At 51.5% G+C, this 16,639-nt stretch overlaps 1 protein-coding gene and 2 long non-coding RNA genes across 4 annotated transcripts in view; 1 reads left to right on the top strand and 2 right to left on the bottom strand.

The window, feature by feature from the left end:
• Positions 1-4,851, top strand: part of Gm15870 — a 10,165-nt gene extending 5,314 nt beyond the window's left edge. Inside the window, exons 2-3 of the long non-coding RNA XR_003956523.1 lie at positions 2,725-2,864; positions 4,399-4,851. This is a non-coding gene — a long non-coding RNA (predicted gene 15870). The remainder of the gene's footprint in view (positions 1-2,724; positions 2,865-4,398) is intronic.
• Tspan11 (tetraspanin 11) overlaps positions 1-16,639 on the bottom strand; it is a 65,523-nt gene that overhangs the window by 13,492 nt on the left and 35,392 nt on the right. For both annotated transcript variants that reach the window (XM_017321722.2, NM_026743.3), the window contains exons 3-5: positions 15,797-15,988; positions 1,265-1,339; positions 342-446 (exon numbers count right to left, since the gene is read on the bottom strand). In XM_017321722.2, coding sequence (XP_017177211.1) covers positions 342-446; positions 1,265-1,339; positions 15,797-15,988 — 372 coding nt within the window. The remainder of the gene's footprint in view (positions 1-341; positions 447-1,264; positions 1,340-15,796; positions 15,989-16,639) is intronic.
• Gm38903 lies at positions 2,105-10,919 on the bottom strand. Its single transcript, XR_869464.1, has 2 exons — positions 10,339-10,919; positions 2,105-8,781 (listed from the first exon to the last, which is right to left on the bottom strand). It is a non-coding gene; the product is annotated as a predicted gene, 38903 (long non-coding RNA).

Here is a 16,639-nt window from a genome sequence, read left to right as displayed (position 1 = left end):
CCCATCTTTCTGAGGAAGGATGAAATTAGTTCATAGACAGGAGGAGCTGAGAGCAGCTTTCTGTCCCAGGAGGCACAAACTGGAAGGCTGCAGTGGGGGGGGGGGGGTGGACAGAGTGGAAGAGGTATTTCGGAGAAGCCAGGGTTCATTAAGTACTTTCCATGGTGTTGGGGGACACATCTAGAAGTTATGACCATCATTGCACCTCTCCACCATATAGCTTAGGTTAGGGAAGTGTCAACAGAAGCTCAGAGAAGGTGAGTAAATTGTCCCGAAGTGGATGGCATAGACTGGGAGAGACAGAGGCAGGGTGTAAGCCTGCATCTCTCTGTGTGGCTTACGTCCTGCTGCAGCCGGTCCACCGAGGCTGTGATCTCTGCGGCCCTGGGCTGTCCGTAGTGCTCAGTCAGGGTGCTGTTCAGGTGCCACTTCAGCTCGTCACTCAGCTGAGGAGGGGAGCATGGAGTGTCAGCATATCCCCCCCACCTTCCCCCAGGTGTCCCCAAATCCCCACCAGCTGGGGTCAGGAAACTGGAATAATGACTCAATCGGTGTTGTGAGCTGACAGGAAGGGAAGAGTGGACAGTGGGGCTGAGGAGGACATGGCCCAGGCTGTGTCTCTTAGGAGCGTCCTTCAACTTGTGGGTTTAAACTCCGATTGCAAGATGAGGTTTGATACTTTGATTAGGGGATACATCTGGGGATGATGAGCATCACTGCACCTGTGGGCACTTGTGACCCTGTGAACCTAGGTGGACACTGGCTCGAAATGACCTGCTTGATTGGGACACACTGTCTATTTCATCCCCATGTCACCCTGTTCTTGTCCTCAAATCCTGAATCTGAAGCCATACGCTCAGGAAGAGAGAGAGTCTGACTCTTACCTATCCAGGTAGGCAGGGCCCACGCCAGTCTTTACAGTGTCAGTCTGCCCTTTGACCCCTTCTAATCTCTTCTCAATGGCCATCTTAGCAGGCGGTGTTCTTGTTCTGGGGTCCCTGAGAGGGTCAGGGGAGAAGGATGAACCAGACTCCCTGAGAAACTCTCACCCAGTTCCTACATGAAGCACAGCAGTGCTAACAGAAACAGAGCGATCTACCAGATCTGGGACAGGAAACTGGGGTGCCAAGGATCACCAGCCCAGGAAACAAGGCCACCTATAAGGACACCTGCCCCAGCTGCCTAGGGAGCATGAACCCCAACTTCTTGCTGTGACTTCGTCATGGCACCAACAGAAAACTTTGCATCAGGACCTAGTACTTACCCTCTGGTAGTACACATGTGCCAGGACCCCTGCCACCAGCTCCACAAGGAAGATGACCAGCAGCAGGCAGAAATACTAGGAGCAAAGAGAGAAATGGTCACCCTGGGGATCGGGGCTCCCCTGTAACAAAACCCTCTAAGAAGAAGCATGGGGCAGCAGGGACACCTGCCAGGGCTCCTGTCATTCCCACCCTCCTCATTTTATCTACATCTAGTATCTGGACATGACGACCCCACCCCTGCTGGCTACCACCACCAATTTTCCCACTCACCCTTCTGCTCACTACTCCATGGGGAGCCCAAGAATCCACCTCCCCATCCAGGATTGAATAGACACTGACTTGACGCTAGGTGCTAGGCACTGTGGGTAAGGGTAAGGTACTATTGACTCATGGGTGTTGGGCATTATGAAGTTATTAGAACTTCATGTATTCAGCGGGACAACTCTAGAGGCTCCTGGTGTGGAGGGGTGTCAGAACAGGTCTTGTGGAGGAGATGACATTTATGAAACCTCTCTAAAGAGGACACAAGGAGAGAAGCATACTCCAAGCAGAAGAGTACCCCAAGAAGTGTGGAACATTTGTGTTTTGACAATGCAGACACTCAGGCTGGGCCAAGGAAATAGGGCCATGGAGAAGGCAAAGATAGAAGCCTACGGGTGGTGATTTGAGTTATATATTCCAGATCCAATGCCTGCTTCCTATACTACATAGGTTCCCCCAAGGCTCTTGGCTGCCCTCACCATGCCTGCCTCTCCCAGGCTCCTCAGTGCCAGCCCTGAGCTTCAGGTACCTGACTGTGAGCCTGTCTCCTGGCTCCCACCTGGCTGTGAACTATCATTAGCACTCCTGAGCCTCATGGGAGCCAACAGGTTAGGCCCATATGATCTGGGAGAGGACTAGACAGGGACAGGGAGTGTCGGCAGAGCACAGGCACCCGAGGGACAAGGAACAGAGGGAGGTGAAGAGAATAGAGAAGTGAGAGCAGATGGCCACTAAGAAGAATATCTGCCCTCTCCCTAGGCCACATAGGGGCAGCCACGAAAGTGTATTGAGATCACAGGATTTAGGAAGGCCACCACTGGGTGACATCTGAGATGAAGTAGGGGAAGGTATGTGGGCAGGAGAAGACAGCTGTAATGGGCCCTCAGGAGGGCAAGACAGAGCCATTGTTCTTTGCCTGATGGGCAGGGCTTGGGAAGCACACACAAAGGGCGTGGGATTTCTTTCATCTCCTAAGGAAAGAACCCTGGCGAAGCTGCCCTTTCAATTAAGTCTCGGCCCTTGGTAATATCTTTGCATTCTCTGCTCTCAGCACTGTGGCTAGCTACCATTGGTGACCAGGAAAACTTGCTAGTCTTTCTAGATGGGGGTTTAGACTGCCTGTCACCCAAGGAGCCTAGGCAGAGAGGACAAAGTATGTTCCTGATCACCCTTTCTGTTTTCTCCTATGTTGTCATAGAAAATAATACAAGGCCTGAACATTCAAGCTTTGCCAGTTCCTCCCAGATGCACCCCATCATTCCATGGATGAAGATATGGAAAAGACAAGAGTGGGGTGCCATGAGTGTACAGACTAGACATTCTGTGATCCCATCTGCGGTAGGCATTGTCTAGGGTTCTGTTTGTCTAAACAGGGCTTTCCAGGCTCCAGGTATGAGACTCGGGACTCGTAGTATGGGAGGGGTTATAGGCTCCCCAGGACACATTCCTTGGCACCAAGACTCTTCAACCTGTTAGGATAGATGGTACTGAATGAGACCCAGAGTAAGCTGATGCATCTAAGAGGTCTATGATGCCTGTGTCTGCTCTCAGGAAAGGGCATGAAGACACCGAGAGAGCTGGTGGCAAGCTTGGCATCTGTGACAAGTCAGGCTCTTGTGCTCACTGGGGCTGACTGAATGGGCACCACTGCAAATTACAAAAATACTCTCAGACCAGGGTGGTATACTTCCATAACAGCCATGCGGTTGCTGTGGTCCTTGTACGTAGGATACGAGCTTCCAGGCATCTGTGGAAGTCCTGAGCATGGACTTGGGCTTTCAATCCCTTGCCAGTGGCAATGGTGGCATCGCCTGCCCTTTCCATCCCGACTGGTTAAAGAAGTTGACTTTCCAGAGCTCTGACGTGCTTCCTCACAGAGCATAGCCAAGTGTAGGCTTGAGGTAAGCAACGATTCCAGACAGTGTCAGGGACTAGCAGTCTAGATAAGCAGAGGACAGTCCTGGAACTGCCTGGCCCACTAGAGAGTGTAGATGCATTGTCACCACTCAGGAGACTGTCCCACTACTCCACAGTCCTCAGGGCCTCAATGCTTCTAATATGTTTTCCCTTTTGGTTGGCTTGAGGTTGTCCTCCACTCTCTTTACCCTTTACTAAGGGTAGCCTTTGTCTTGCCATACAGGACCCATAGGCAGGGACTACTGGTCAACCCAGACCTCTCAAATGTATATTAGCATGTCCTCCAAGATATCAGGAAAGAGGTGATGGAGTGCCTGTCCCTGAATAGCAGTATTAGGCTGCTGGCAGCTAGGAGATCACATCCTGCCACCTGCTTCTCTGTCAGCTCATGGGTACCAGACCTGAGGAGGTGGCTGTTTCATACTGCTCCCCTGGGGAAATCACTACTGTGGTAGCTCCTCAGAACAGGTATAAAGAGGGAGGAGAGAGACATGAAACCATGTCCCATCTCTGGACTCTATGGCAGGTGAAACTGGGACTGCTCAGATTATCCAACAGGCCATGTGACATGTGTAAGGTGTCATGCGGAGGAGACACCTTGGTACTGTGTGAAATGCCAAGGGAGCAAGGAGTGATGCCCTGGCGTGATCAGGTGTCCCAGGAAGCAGGGGTGGAGCCTGGCGTTTTGAGGGGACTGAGCTGGCCACAGGTGACAGTTCAGGCAGCCATTCCTACTGCAAGAAGATTGCAGATGTGTGACTCACCTGGGAGAGAGATAAGCCCTGAGTCATAGCTCCCTGTGACAGCTTCCAGGAGGCAGGCAAAGGGCTCAATGGACCCTGCAGCTCTGAGCACAGGACTGATTGGTCTTGGTAGTTTGCTGCATTTGTGATGGGAGGTCATGAGCCCTAGGAATGCCTTAACCCTGCTGCCTCCTCCTCTACACTTTACTCAGCCCTTGAAGACTCACAGCACGATCATCTCAGTCCCTTGGTATGAGTCAGAGAGCCTCCCCTTGCACCCCAGGCCATCTGTCCAGCCTTCAAGCTTTTGCCCCTGCCACTGGCAGTGCCTACCTGTCCTTCATTTCCCAGCTCAGCCCTGAATCTACAGTGCCAACCCCTGAAGATGTCCACAGCACTGCCTTCCTGACACCTGCCTGACTCAGCCTTGTCTCCTTGGTCCTCTTGTCTGGACTCAGTGGCTTCTGATCCCTTCCCTTGCTGCTCCACTGCTCCTTTGCTCTGGGGAGGTCTTCACCTTCAACACAGCAAGACTCATGGCTCATGGCTGTCTCAGTTGCTTCTGCCGAAGAGCTCAGTCCTGTCTCCCCAGAGTAACTGTGAGCTTCTTGGGAAAGGAAACACATCTTGGAGTTCCCTGGCTCTTCCACTGTGCCTGGTAAGGTTAGCTGTATGCTCGGGAAACACCCTTGGGTTACAGGAGGAGTGAGCGACAACAGGAACCCGCAGCAGGGTCTGTGCTGAAAAGTTGTTTTATCTTCTGTCTGGAAGGCAACACAGCTGCTACCTCGGTTCAGGTTACCCAATGGTTCACTTATTCTGGAAAGACTTTGCCTCCAGGGACTGGTTGGCAAAATCTGGAGACAATTTTTCAATTGTCACAGGCGGTACAGAAGGTACTATGGGCTTCCAGAAGGCAGAACCAGGGTGCCACTGACCTTTGAAGCATGGGACAGTTTCTACAGTGCGAAACTACCCAGCAGACATGTCAATGATCTAGAGATTGGGGAAGTCTGAGACACATTCCCCCTCAGGTTCTCAGGCTGATGCTGAGAGTTAATTTGCATATGTGTCCCTAGGCACTTTGCAATGCACAAAAGAAGACTGGAGAAAGTTATTCACTTGCCAAGAAGCGAGCGATGGGACCCAGGAACACAAGCATTAGAAGGATTTGACTCTGCCTGTCTGGGAGGACACATCTGCACTACTCAGTGTGACCTGAGCAAGGGTCAGGAGGCTGGAGTGATGCCTAGGGTTGTGTAACTACTTCCTTCAAAGGGAAGCATCCTCTCAGGACACAAAAAGCAACAAGAGTCATAGGCCTCTGCCCAAGGTTACATAAGCAGGAAGCAACTGCTGGACAGGGGAACATTTGGGTGGAGCTGGCTGCAAGATGTGCGTGGAGTGCCAGGGATTCAGCCTCATCTGTACTGGAGTGAGCTTTCCAGGCAGAAAGCTGCTTTTTGGTCCCCTACGCTCCTGTGACAAACACCAATAAACTCATTGCTCCGCCAAGGTGGACTCGGGTGGAATTGTTTCTTCCATATGTTCTCGCTCTTGGTGACCTGGGGAAGAGGTGTGTTGCCATGGGAATTGCATAGATGTGGCATTTGCATGGATCTGGGGGAATCGAACCCCCATCCTCATGTTTGCACAGCGAGGTCTTTATTTCTTAGAACCATCTCCCCACCTCCCCCCACCCCCGATAATTCTTTAATAGAACAGTTTTAACTCAAAAAAAAGTTAGATACTTTTTAAAATGACAGAGCTGCGAGGACTCTGGGACTGCACAGTAGTCTCTGAACGAAACCAGTGTATTTTATAATGAGAGGCTCTGCAGGAAACATGTAGAAATACGTCTCCCTAGGACATTAGGGCAGTTAATTAGAAACAGTCTTCAGATGGACTCACCCCACACTGGGGCAAGCCAAGTGCCTGGTAATTTCTAGGTCAGATACGCAGGGGCAAATGACGCAGGGCGGCAGCTCGGCATCTATTTTGCTATCTTTGAGGTCAGTTTTAAGACTTTTATAAAATTGCCATCTCAGACTTGCGCTGCTGTGTGGACTCTGCCACAAACAAGGAAGCTTTACCAAAGTGCTCCTCCTTGGTCCCCCTCACCATTCTGCACATGAGATTTAAAAGCAAAAACAAAATCAGTTTGCAAGGCTTGCCAGCAGACCACCACATAACCGTTAAGGTGCTGGTCCAGGAGGGCCGGGACTCATGGAGATATGAGGCTATGCTCAGAATAGTCTTGAAGAAAAAGCAGACTCAAGACGTGGCCAAAGTTAACCGGCAGTGAGAAGCCCTTCCTCCCCCACTGAAAATCTCAGCAGCTGAGTGTGAAAGATGACAGCAGCAGGGAATGGGGGAGGACCAGGGACTTCAGACCAAGCCAAACCGGAAAAGACAGAGCCAGCTGTTTAAGCAGCAAGTGACCTTGGGGCAAATTATTTTCTGACAATTACCCACCAGCTGGAGGCACTTGGCTATTTGCAGAAGAGAGAGGATGTAGACTTGGGAGCATCAAGTCATTCCTCTAACAAGATGTCACTGCTGGAAGGTCAAAGGTGACCTCTAGTCCTCCTGGCGCCAGTCCAGTGCTCACAGACTGGGTCAGCGGGCCACAGCCTTACCTAGCTAGATGCTGGGCCTTAGCCATCCCACCTGAGAGCTGGGAGGTGGTGCCAGTCTCTGCTGGGGGGTGGCTGGGAGGGGGGCTGGGCAGAGACAGCACCAGAACTGGCATGAAGGTAGCTGAGACAGTGCAGCGAGGGAGCTAGCAGGTCCTGAGGAGGAAGGAGGTATTCCAGAAGTGCAGAGGTCATCCAGAGTGCAGGGCTAACTGCTGGGGCCCAAGAGGACCACTTTGCCTGTGTCCAGGCACCATGGAAGCAAAACATAGTCCCTGTGAGACCAGCCAAAGACAGGTGCCTACCAAGTTTCATGTCGGGACTTCCCGGAGTTCCATCTGAATGGGCTGAGTGACAACACGATCCAGAATGGGTACAGGGCCTGCGGCTGGGTGCAGAGAGAGAAGCAGGCTCCCCATGGAGGGGATGGAGTGGTGCACATAGCCCAGGAATCTCGAGGATCCTCCTGCTGATAGATTTATGGATGAGGACCTGACTAACCTGCCTGAGAACCCCTGGAAGGGTCTGGGCTTTCCCATTTTCTCACAGGCTAACAGGGAGATAGAGAAACCTGTAATGAGGGCAGGGCATGGTGGCAGGGGTCCAGGATGGGGCTACAGCGTGGTTGCTAGTGGTGAGAATTCTAGGAAAAGAGTAATGGAGAAAGGGGAACCGAGAAGGAGACATTTCTACCAGGATCAAGAGAGGAGACGTCAGGCTCCAGGGAACAGATAGCCTGGGGGTTGGGAAACGTCAAAGCCCTTGGAGGAGAAAGCATCTGTGGGGAGTGTAAACCCCTTGTTGAGGTTGACGGCTGAGCATCCAGCCTTCCATGTGTGATGCAGCACTGGCTGCAGAAGTGTGGAGGTGAGGGGTGATGGAGGAAGTTAACTGGCTGTAAACAAAAAACCAACCAACCAACCAACCAACCAACCAACCAACCAACCTATCAACCAACCAACCTACCAACCAACCAACCAACCAACCAACCAGACAACTGCATTTATCAAGCATGCTGCTGGAGGTGGCAATGACCAGGTAGAGAAAGGTGGTCCTGGTTTGGAAGGTAGTGGCACAGAAGGTGGCTTGGTTTGCCTCTGTGACTAGGGTGAAGATACTACCCTTTGGGTCTTGGGCATTAAATGCAAGCAGAGTGAGAGGGAGGTATTTGTCCAACATGCTCTCCTGGCCTGAAAGAGTCAGAAGTCCTCCTTCCTCCCTAGTGCATCCTGCTTGGTGCAGGGTTCTCTGCTTGGTGAGCGGGTCTTGTGTCCTTGCTTTAGGACCAGCCTGCCCTTGGGATGTCCCATGCTCTGTTCTGTGGTGGGCTAAGTGAGGTATGTGTGCTTGTCACATCTAGAGGGGCTAAGGCTGCTGGCTGCTGCTGGAAACCTATGTGTTTCAGTCAGTTACCATGGGGGGATGCCAACGCTCAGCCCTCTAGCTTCTGGGGTGTTACATTTCACCTGACTGAAGTGTCCCTAGAACCTCAGTGTTAATTAGGGCAGTGACCATGGACAGTCAACATGAAAGCTTTCCCACAGACAAGTCCAGTACAAACCATGAAGGGGACACAGCCAGACATCTAATACCACCACCGCTCCTCTTCTGGTCCCAAGGTAGAGGAAGCCCTCAGCCCCAAGGCCCACTGCCGTGTCTCCAAAGGAAGGCAATCTTTCCCTTTTGTGTAGCTACTTCCTCCAAATTGAAGCCTTCCCTCCTAAAGGGGCAAGCTGACTCATAAGAGTCCGGAAGCGCAGGGAGCTTACAGGGATCAGGAGACTCAAGATGCATCAGGTCGTACCCTGAGGTTATAAAAATAGCATTTGTGAAGGAGAGGAGTTTCTTTGGCGGAGCTGTCTGCAAGTTATCGGAAGCTCAAGGACTCAAGTTTTAAGTTGGCATCCAGATGGGGGTGGGCTCTTGAGTGAAGTAGCTTGCTGAGGGTCACCTGTGTTCCTGTGAGTAATTGGGGGAACAGTAAGTTACTGGGGTGTACCCACTGTTTCCACGAGATAGATCTGGGTGGATTTATTTCTTTGGTGTGTCATTGGTACAATGTTTGTCTCTCTAGGAGAAAGAATACAGCAGCTTTGTTTGTGCCGCTTCCTGGGGTTGGGCGGGTGTGGGGTGAAGACTCAGTTGCATGGATAGAGGCAAATGGTGTGTGTGTGTGGGGGGGGGTGCAGTTCTATAAATGACCCCTCCTCTCCACAGGCCACCTCTTCCTTGATGGTCTCATTATCTTCCCTGGGGTGTTTTCTGCAGCCTGGCTCACAGGTTAGTAATGAGGGCTGGCTACCCAGAGAGGGGAGCAATCTTCAGGTTTGCCGGGCATGGGGGGTGTACACCAATCCTGCCCATGTTTCTGAGACCAGGGTGCAGAAGAGGTACACACAGATATGGTTAGGCTCAAGAGAGGGCTTCCTGCATGCTCCAGCCAAGGTCCTAGGGAAGGAGTCAGAAACCTGGCTGCAAGACGTAGACACATCCAAGGTTACCAAAGGCATCCATTTTTGCACTATCAGAAGTGATCAGATGTAGCAATGCTCTTGGGTTGTTGCACACTTGCCTAGGATCAGGTGTCTAATACCCATGCAAGACACTTTTAGGATCTTGCCTGGGTGACAGTGTGGGTCAGTACTAGGTACAGAGTAGTTGGCATCTTAAGAGATCAAGTTGTCATAAAAACTCTCCACTAGGCAATCTCACAGGCTGGAAGGAAGCCATGGCATGACACCTGACTCCTGTCCATACCACTGTCATTACCTCCTCCCTCCCTCCCTCCCTCCCTCCCTCCCTCCCTCCCTCCCTCCTTCCTTCCATGGTTCACATGACCATCTGTCCAACCACCCACCCGTCTTTAAGACCAAGGTCTCCAGCCTCCTCAAATATAGTCTAACTGTCCCTTAGTCTAGATGGCCTTTCTAGAAGGGTCCGAGTCCATAAATGGCTGTGTAGGAAAGATGTGTAACCTGTAAAGTGAGTGCCTTGTGCTTAGAGGTGGTCCCTATGTTACTCTGAGCCTCAGGGGGGCCAGGGAGGATCACCAAACAGAGCTTTGTAGTTTGGGGTTGGAGACTGGGGCCAGCGGATATTATTAGACAGTCTGCTTTGATTGTGTGCTTTGTCACAGATATGCCTCGTGCCCTCTGTAGACACCTGCCTGCTACTATGGGCATCCCACACCATACTAGTGATTTTCCTGGCTTGGCGTCACTGTTCAGTGAGGACAGAAAAAGTGCATGCGTGTGTGTGTGTGTGTGTGTGTGTGTGTGTGTGTGTGTGTGTATGATACAAACACAAGTAGTGAGACACTCACGTTTCCACCGGTAGACTTATAACCAACACAGCCTAGAACCTTGTTGCTCTCTGTTGTGTCCTGCCTATGAAAGAAGCAATGACTAAAGTGGCCGAGGACAGAGGACAGATTAGAGTGAGTACCCTGAGCCACCCACTTCCTGGCTCACTGTCCTTTCAGGCATTGAACTCTGAATTGTTTAACTAAGAACTTACTCTCACTGCTTTCTTGGGCTAACATAGGCAGCGTTGAAGCCCAGTTTTGGTGTAGAGAGATGATCATTTGCTTTAGATGTATTCAGCTTTGTGGAGGTGGCTGCCTTGCCTTTATTCATCTCCCCCCTTGGTGTTCACTTCCCTTTTGAAATCTTTAATCAGATGGAGGCAGCAGGAGAAGAAGCACAGTGAGTCCAGCTCTCCACACAGTGGTCCCCAAAGAGAAAAGGGAAAAAGATCAAAGCTGGGCACTGGAATGATGAGCATCCAAGTTGGGTTGTGGTGGGGGTGGGAGCGTCCTCAAGTGTCCCCAGGAAGAGTCTAGCGAGCGGCTGGCCTGCTTGCACCAAGGCTGGATATCTCTCCCTCCTGGACCCTTTGTCCTGGCCTGTCTGCAGACCCTAAAGGTCACTTTCCTAAGAAGGCAACAGTCCTCAGGGACAGGAATAGCTTATCCTTTTGGACATGGTCGCAGTGATCGGCTTGGTGTAAGAACCAAGAAAGGAAAGGGATGGACTTTAAATTATTCACATCAGGTCTTCTATTTTAGCAGAGAGAGAGAGATATTGAGATGGGGGGAGAGAGGAGAGGAGGGAGGGAGGGAGAGAGGGAGAGAGGGAGGGAGGGAGGGAGGGAGGGAGGGAGAAAGAAGGAGGGAGGGGGAGGGAAGGAGGGAGGGAGGGAGGGAGGGAGAGAGAGAGGGGGGGAGAGAGAGAGAGAGAGAGAGAGAGAGAGAGAGAGAGAGAGAGAGAGAGAGAGAATGAATTCAGGCCATCTGAGCCGAAAGCTGTTGACCAGGGCCCATGTCATCCAGATCAAAGGAGGAACCTATTTTTAGAATCTGGAATGTGGGCCCTGCAAACTTTTATATCTTCAGCCAAATGAAGATCGTGATGGATGTCTCAGACTAAACTGGGTCTTTGTCAGGAGATTTTTTATTTTTATTTTTAGGGAGGGGATGGATGAAAAAAAAGTAAGTTCTAGAACCCAGTTTCTGAAAGCCAGGGGACCCTGAATCACAATGCTTCCTTCCATCTGGTCTCCTGAAGTTTTGTTAGCTAGGAGGACAAAGTCTAGAATCCATGGCAGATGTATCTGGGCTGGTGCTCAAAAGCAGGTTTGGGTTTGTTTGTTTGTTTGTTTGTTTCACAGCTTGCCCAGCTTGCTGTGCAACCTCCAACCTGGGTGCATGGCCCAGCCTCTCCTAGGCACAGTAGTAACCCCGTTGCTACAGGCGATTTGATGTGGGGGTAACGGGCAAGCATCCTAAGGTCCGGGAAGCCGAGTTATGTAAAGATCATAAAAGCACAGTTCTAATCAACACATCATAGCACAACTCCTTTGAGAAGGGACCTAAATTAGCAGTTATTTTTAGGGCGCTGCTCCCAACGTGCCCACAGCCTGGGTGAGAAGGCATCCCCCATAGAAGCTGCTCCAATGAGAAGTTAGAAGGGCACCAGGGCCCAGCCCCTATAGCCCAACTGTGTCCTCCCGTGACTCGCTAATCTGTCTTGCTCTGCCCTCCGCTTGGCCACAGAGTGATCCTCTGTGCTCCTCTATTTGGTGGCGCTTAAATCTTCGAAACAGTGACCCAGGAAATCAGACCCTACAGCCAAGGCTCTGGGAGCCTGTAGCTCCCTCCCAATAGAATGGGAGAGCATTTTTTTTTCCACTTTCAGATCAGCACCGGTGTCCTAAAGAGCAGACCTTGCAGTGACGGCACAGAGGTCCAGAGTCACACAGCTGGCTCTGGTGGGCTCACTGAGAAAGGCCTATGCTTGAAATGAGCTCAGATTTCAATGGAGGAAAAGCCAGGGACCAGCAGGCATGAGCCCTCCTCCTCTCACACTCAGCACACTTTCCTACCCATAGACATTACTCGCCGTGTTTTTCTTAGCCAGAGACATTTGCCTGGGCCCACAAAGTCTGATGAACTCCCAACTCTGGGGCAGGGCCTTGTCTCCTGCACAGACGGACAGTTTTTCTCCACTTATGATCCTCTTATTGAGGCACGGGCTAATGTCCTTTCCATGACTTAGCACCTCTGGTCTCTTTCCAAATGAAATGAAAAGAATGCAGGTGACTTCTGGTAGCTTGTTCCCCGATTTACTCCAAAGTGGAAATACTGGCCATGTGGCCCACGTCAGGGCTGCTAGGGTGACAGCATGCAATTAGGAAAGGTGACTTTGTAATGTGTGGGTGGGTTAGCCTGGAAGGGGGCCCTTACATCCCACATCCCAGGTGGAACACTGAGAGAGTTGCAGGATGTGTTGCAAAGGTTCAGAATGCATGTGTGCACACGCACACAAGCACCCGTGTAAGTGCACACACACATGCAGTCATAGATGGGCCAACAGCCTGCCCCGTCTTGTATCTCTAATCTGAGAGTGAATCTGGAGATATGCTCTCTACCCTTATTTTTTCTATGTAGCTTTCTGGGAAGATTCTAGACCTGACTGGTGAACCATGAAGCTCCCACCTCCGAGGGAAGTGGGCTGTAGAGGGGACTTCTGCATTTTGGGTTCAGTCACTCCACATCTTTGGGCCTTAGCGCCTCAGCTGTAAAAAGAGGGACAGGAGGTATGCTAGGTCAGAGCATAGGAGATGGACCATTTATTTGCTCCCTCCTATAGGTGTATGTTATAGTTTTCCACTGCCTCAACACCCCCACAATCAGGTTGTGAGCATCCCAGTTAGTAGTAACAGGAGGACCAGGCAGATAAGACTCAGTCCTACCATAATTTCCCTTCCCAACATCCTTTGGCTTTAACCTGCTAACATTCAAAGGCACCTCTGGTCTCTCTGTGTGTCCTACCCCTTCCTGACAACGCGATTGCTTTCTGCCTCCTACCTGCTTGGCTGAGCCTGCTCCCTTGGTGCTCCTCCCAGTGACCCCTCTCGGTAGGTGGCTTCCCCTGTAACTGCTCCCCAGCTCCTGTCAAGTGCACATCAGGAGCCCGAGCAGCTCTGGGGGTGGGTGAAGCCCTAGTGAGAGAGCAGGCACCAGTGCTGGGAGCAATGCAGATGGCAGTGCCTTCGCAGGGTTGGTGGAGTGTGAGGAGCAGCCGGCGGCGGTGCTCAGCGAACAGTGGCCATCTGTGTCGTCAGCAAGCTGTGCCTAGTCAGCAGAGGCTGTTTCCTGAGGCTTCTGGGGACACCTCACCCCCTAGATGGATGGCTGAGTCAGAAGCTGGGTCCTCAAGGGACAGTGTCTGTATTCCTTCTTAGGCTGTCAAGAGGGAGCCCTGGTCTCCCCAGCAGATGGCTTCTCCTCCGCCTCATGTTCCCTGAGATGCCCTACAAGGCAGTCCTTGGTAGGAGGGAAGGAGATGCAGGACTCAGAAGCCTGCCTTCCTGGGACAGGTCCTAGGGACCCAGGACAATAGCGCATCTAGAATTGCAGGCATCTCAGAGTACAGCTGTACACAGACCCAAGAACCGAGCCTCTCATGGAAAGAGGTCTTTCTTTGGGTCTGATAGCTCCATTTCCATAAGACACAGTCCCCATGAGGGCTGGTCACTGAAGTACAGGGCAGTTCACTGCCTGAGTTCTTATAACCCAGTGTCTTCCTCCAGCAGAATGGTTAGATATGGGACATGCAGAAGACTCTCAGGGACCTTAAGTGGCCAAATCTTCACCATGTGTTGGTGAAAGAGTTGGCTTTACATCCAGGGAGTCAACCAGCCTTGGGTACACGTGGAGGAGACAGGGTCTGCTACGGTGTGTCTGTACTTAGTGTGTACCGAATAACACCATTAGCCTTTAATGACAAGGCACAATTATTTGTGTGTCACTTGCAGTGTATTTTGAATTATAAGTAGCCAGAGATGATTTTAAAGAGATAGAGTATGGATATAGACTATATGTGAATACTGCACCATTCTGTATAAGGCACTTGACCATCTCCTGGCCCTAAGTGTGTGTGTGTGTGTGTGTGTGTGTGTGTGTGTGTGTGTCCAGAGCCAGTTCACATGGGCTTCAAGGGATGACCATGATCTTGCCAGGCCAGGTTGAGGATCACTGGGCAGGCTGTAGCTACTCCCCACACCCCTGCCCCACTCTGGAAGGTGCCTCCGAGTACACCTCCTGGAGCACTTTAGCTTACATATCACCATGTACCCTGCCAGCACCCTGGGTCCAAGCTCTCCCTCAGAGTCAAATGAAGGAATTCTTCAAAATGGGAGCACCACACAGCTGGGTCTGCACAGAGCAGCTTTTATATCCAGGCCAAAAACTAGGTCGCTGCTTTGAGAGCTGCTACAGGGGCCAAGCCTCAGGATCCCCGACTGCAAGCCCCGCCTTCCACTCCCTAGGATGAGTGCAAAACAGAACTGCACAGCCTGGGGTGGGCAGTGGGGCTGGGATGCAGGGTGGGTAGAGGCAGCTCAAGAGCTCTTTGAGGTTCCTTTCCGTCGCCTGCTTTCTTTCAAGCTCAGCCTGATTTCTCTTTGAAATTTGCATCTATTCTGCAGCTTGGGCTTCCTTGCAAAGCCTAAGCTTTATTATTATTTTTTTTTTCAGTTTTCTCTGTCTGTTTCTTCTCTTCTGAACACGAGGCTTAGTCTGGGGTGGGTACAGAGAGGCCATAGTCAGTCACAGTCAAAGGGTGGCAGAGAGCTGGGTGTGCGGAGTCTGAGGTGTTCTTGGCCTCAGGGTCCCTGCTGGCTCCTCCCTGGCCTTTATCCTGACCCTGGGTATATGCTATGTGTGTCTCTCCAGACCCCCAGGAAGAAGCTGCCATGAAGAACATGGTGACTACAAATGCCAGCCATGAAATAAATACTCTTTACAAATGATCAAATCAGTTAAGCCTTACCAAGCCTTTCCATGGAACTGCCATAAGTACTTATTAAACAACATATGGGTGCATATCCAAAGAAGGAGAAGAAGAAGAGGAAGAAGAAGGAGGAGGAAGAAGAGGAGGAGGGGGAGGAGGAGGAGGAGGAGGAGGAAGGAGAAGAAGAAGAAGAAGAAGAAGAAGAAGAAGAAGAAGAAGAAGAAGAAGAAGAAGAAGAAGAAGAAGAAGAAGAAAGAGAGGAGGAGAAGGAAAAGGATAAGGATAAGGATAAAGAGATGGAGATGGAGATGGAGAAGGAGGAGAAGGAGAAGGAGAAGGAGAAGGAGAAGGAGAAGGAGAAGGAGAAGGAGAAGGAGAAGGAGAAGGAGAAGGAGAAGGAGAAGGAGAAGGAGAAGGAAAAAAGACCCTAGAAGTTGCTATGGTATTTGCTAAGGCTGACCTCCTGGCTCAGGTCCGACATACCTGGACAGCAGAGCCACCACAGACCCCCAGAAGCCACCCTGCTCTGGCTACTTAGTATCCTCAGTGTCCAACCTGGGGGGACATGTGAGATGCTTCTCTGCCCCCACATAGCACAGGCCTACACTCACTCTCTAGGGAAGGATACTCACTGTGGAAAGACAGCTTCCACATAGGGACGGGGTGGGGGGGACACTCACTGTGGAGAGGCAGCTCTTCTGCTCCCGGATGATGGCCCCAAAGCCCAGGAAGCCAGTTGTCATGACAAGACCACCAACGAAAATGAGGATGTAGGCAGAGGCAGCGAACGTGCTGGAGGCCAAGATGCTGAGGTAACCGCTCTTCTCCACCAGTGTCCAGATACCCACGGCCATGACGGCTGCCCCACCTACCTGCAGAGATACAAGACCAATCAGGTGGCGCCTGAGGCTTTGCCAACTGCCATCTGTCTAGTGCCCACTGGGCAACAGAACCTTTTCAGGCTCCCTGCCAATTAGTTTTCAAGGGGGGGGGGATTTCAGTTTATACAATTACAATTTATAAACGAGCAAATGAAGGTTTCAGGTACTCGGTGGACTTGCCAGCACCCCCACCTCACCCTGTGCCTCTGCCCCCTCACAGATGCAGAGGGATTTCCAGTCTAAGTTTGAGCCCAAATCTATACTTCTTACTGACCAGGGATGAAGACCCTTTGCCTTCCCCATGCCGTTCTGGGCTCTCTTTCTCAGCATGTTCCCAGGACTCTCCCAAAATTTCCCAGAGGGCCTTTCATGCTGGCCCATGTGCACATTTGGGCAGCAGTTGAAGAAACAGGCCCACTGAGAAAAAGTGCCCTGCCTGAGGTCTTGCTCTAGGAGGGACAGACACAGAAGTGATGTGGAGCTAGGGCGTGTCCACAGTGCCTGCTCCTTGGAAAGGCTCTATGTTCCTCACACTCCTGTAGAGGATGGGGAGGGACTTACCCGTCATATTCCAGTTTGGTCTTGAGAAGGGTCTGGGATGGGACCCTGGCTCACTCACTGCCGAGGAAGAGGGCCATGGAG

The sequence above is a fragment of the Mus musculus genome, chromosome 6 (assembly GCF_000001635.26).
Source record: "Mus musculus strain C57BL/6J chromosome 6, GRCm38.p6 C57BL/6J".
In the NCBI taxonomy this organism is placed as follows: domain Eukaryota; kingdom Metazoa; phylum Chordata; class Mammalia; order Rodentia; family Muridae; genus Mus; species Mus musculus.
Note: the sequence above shows the minus strand (reverse complement) of the source record. Positions and strands in the feature narration are given on the sequence as shown.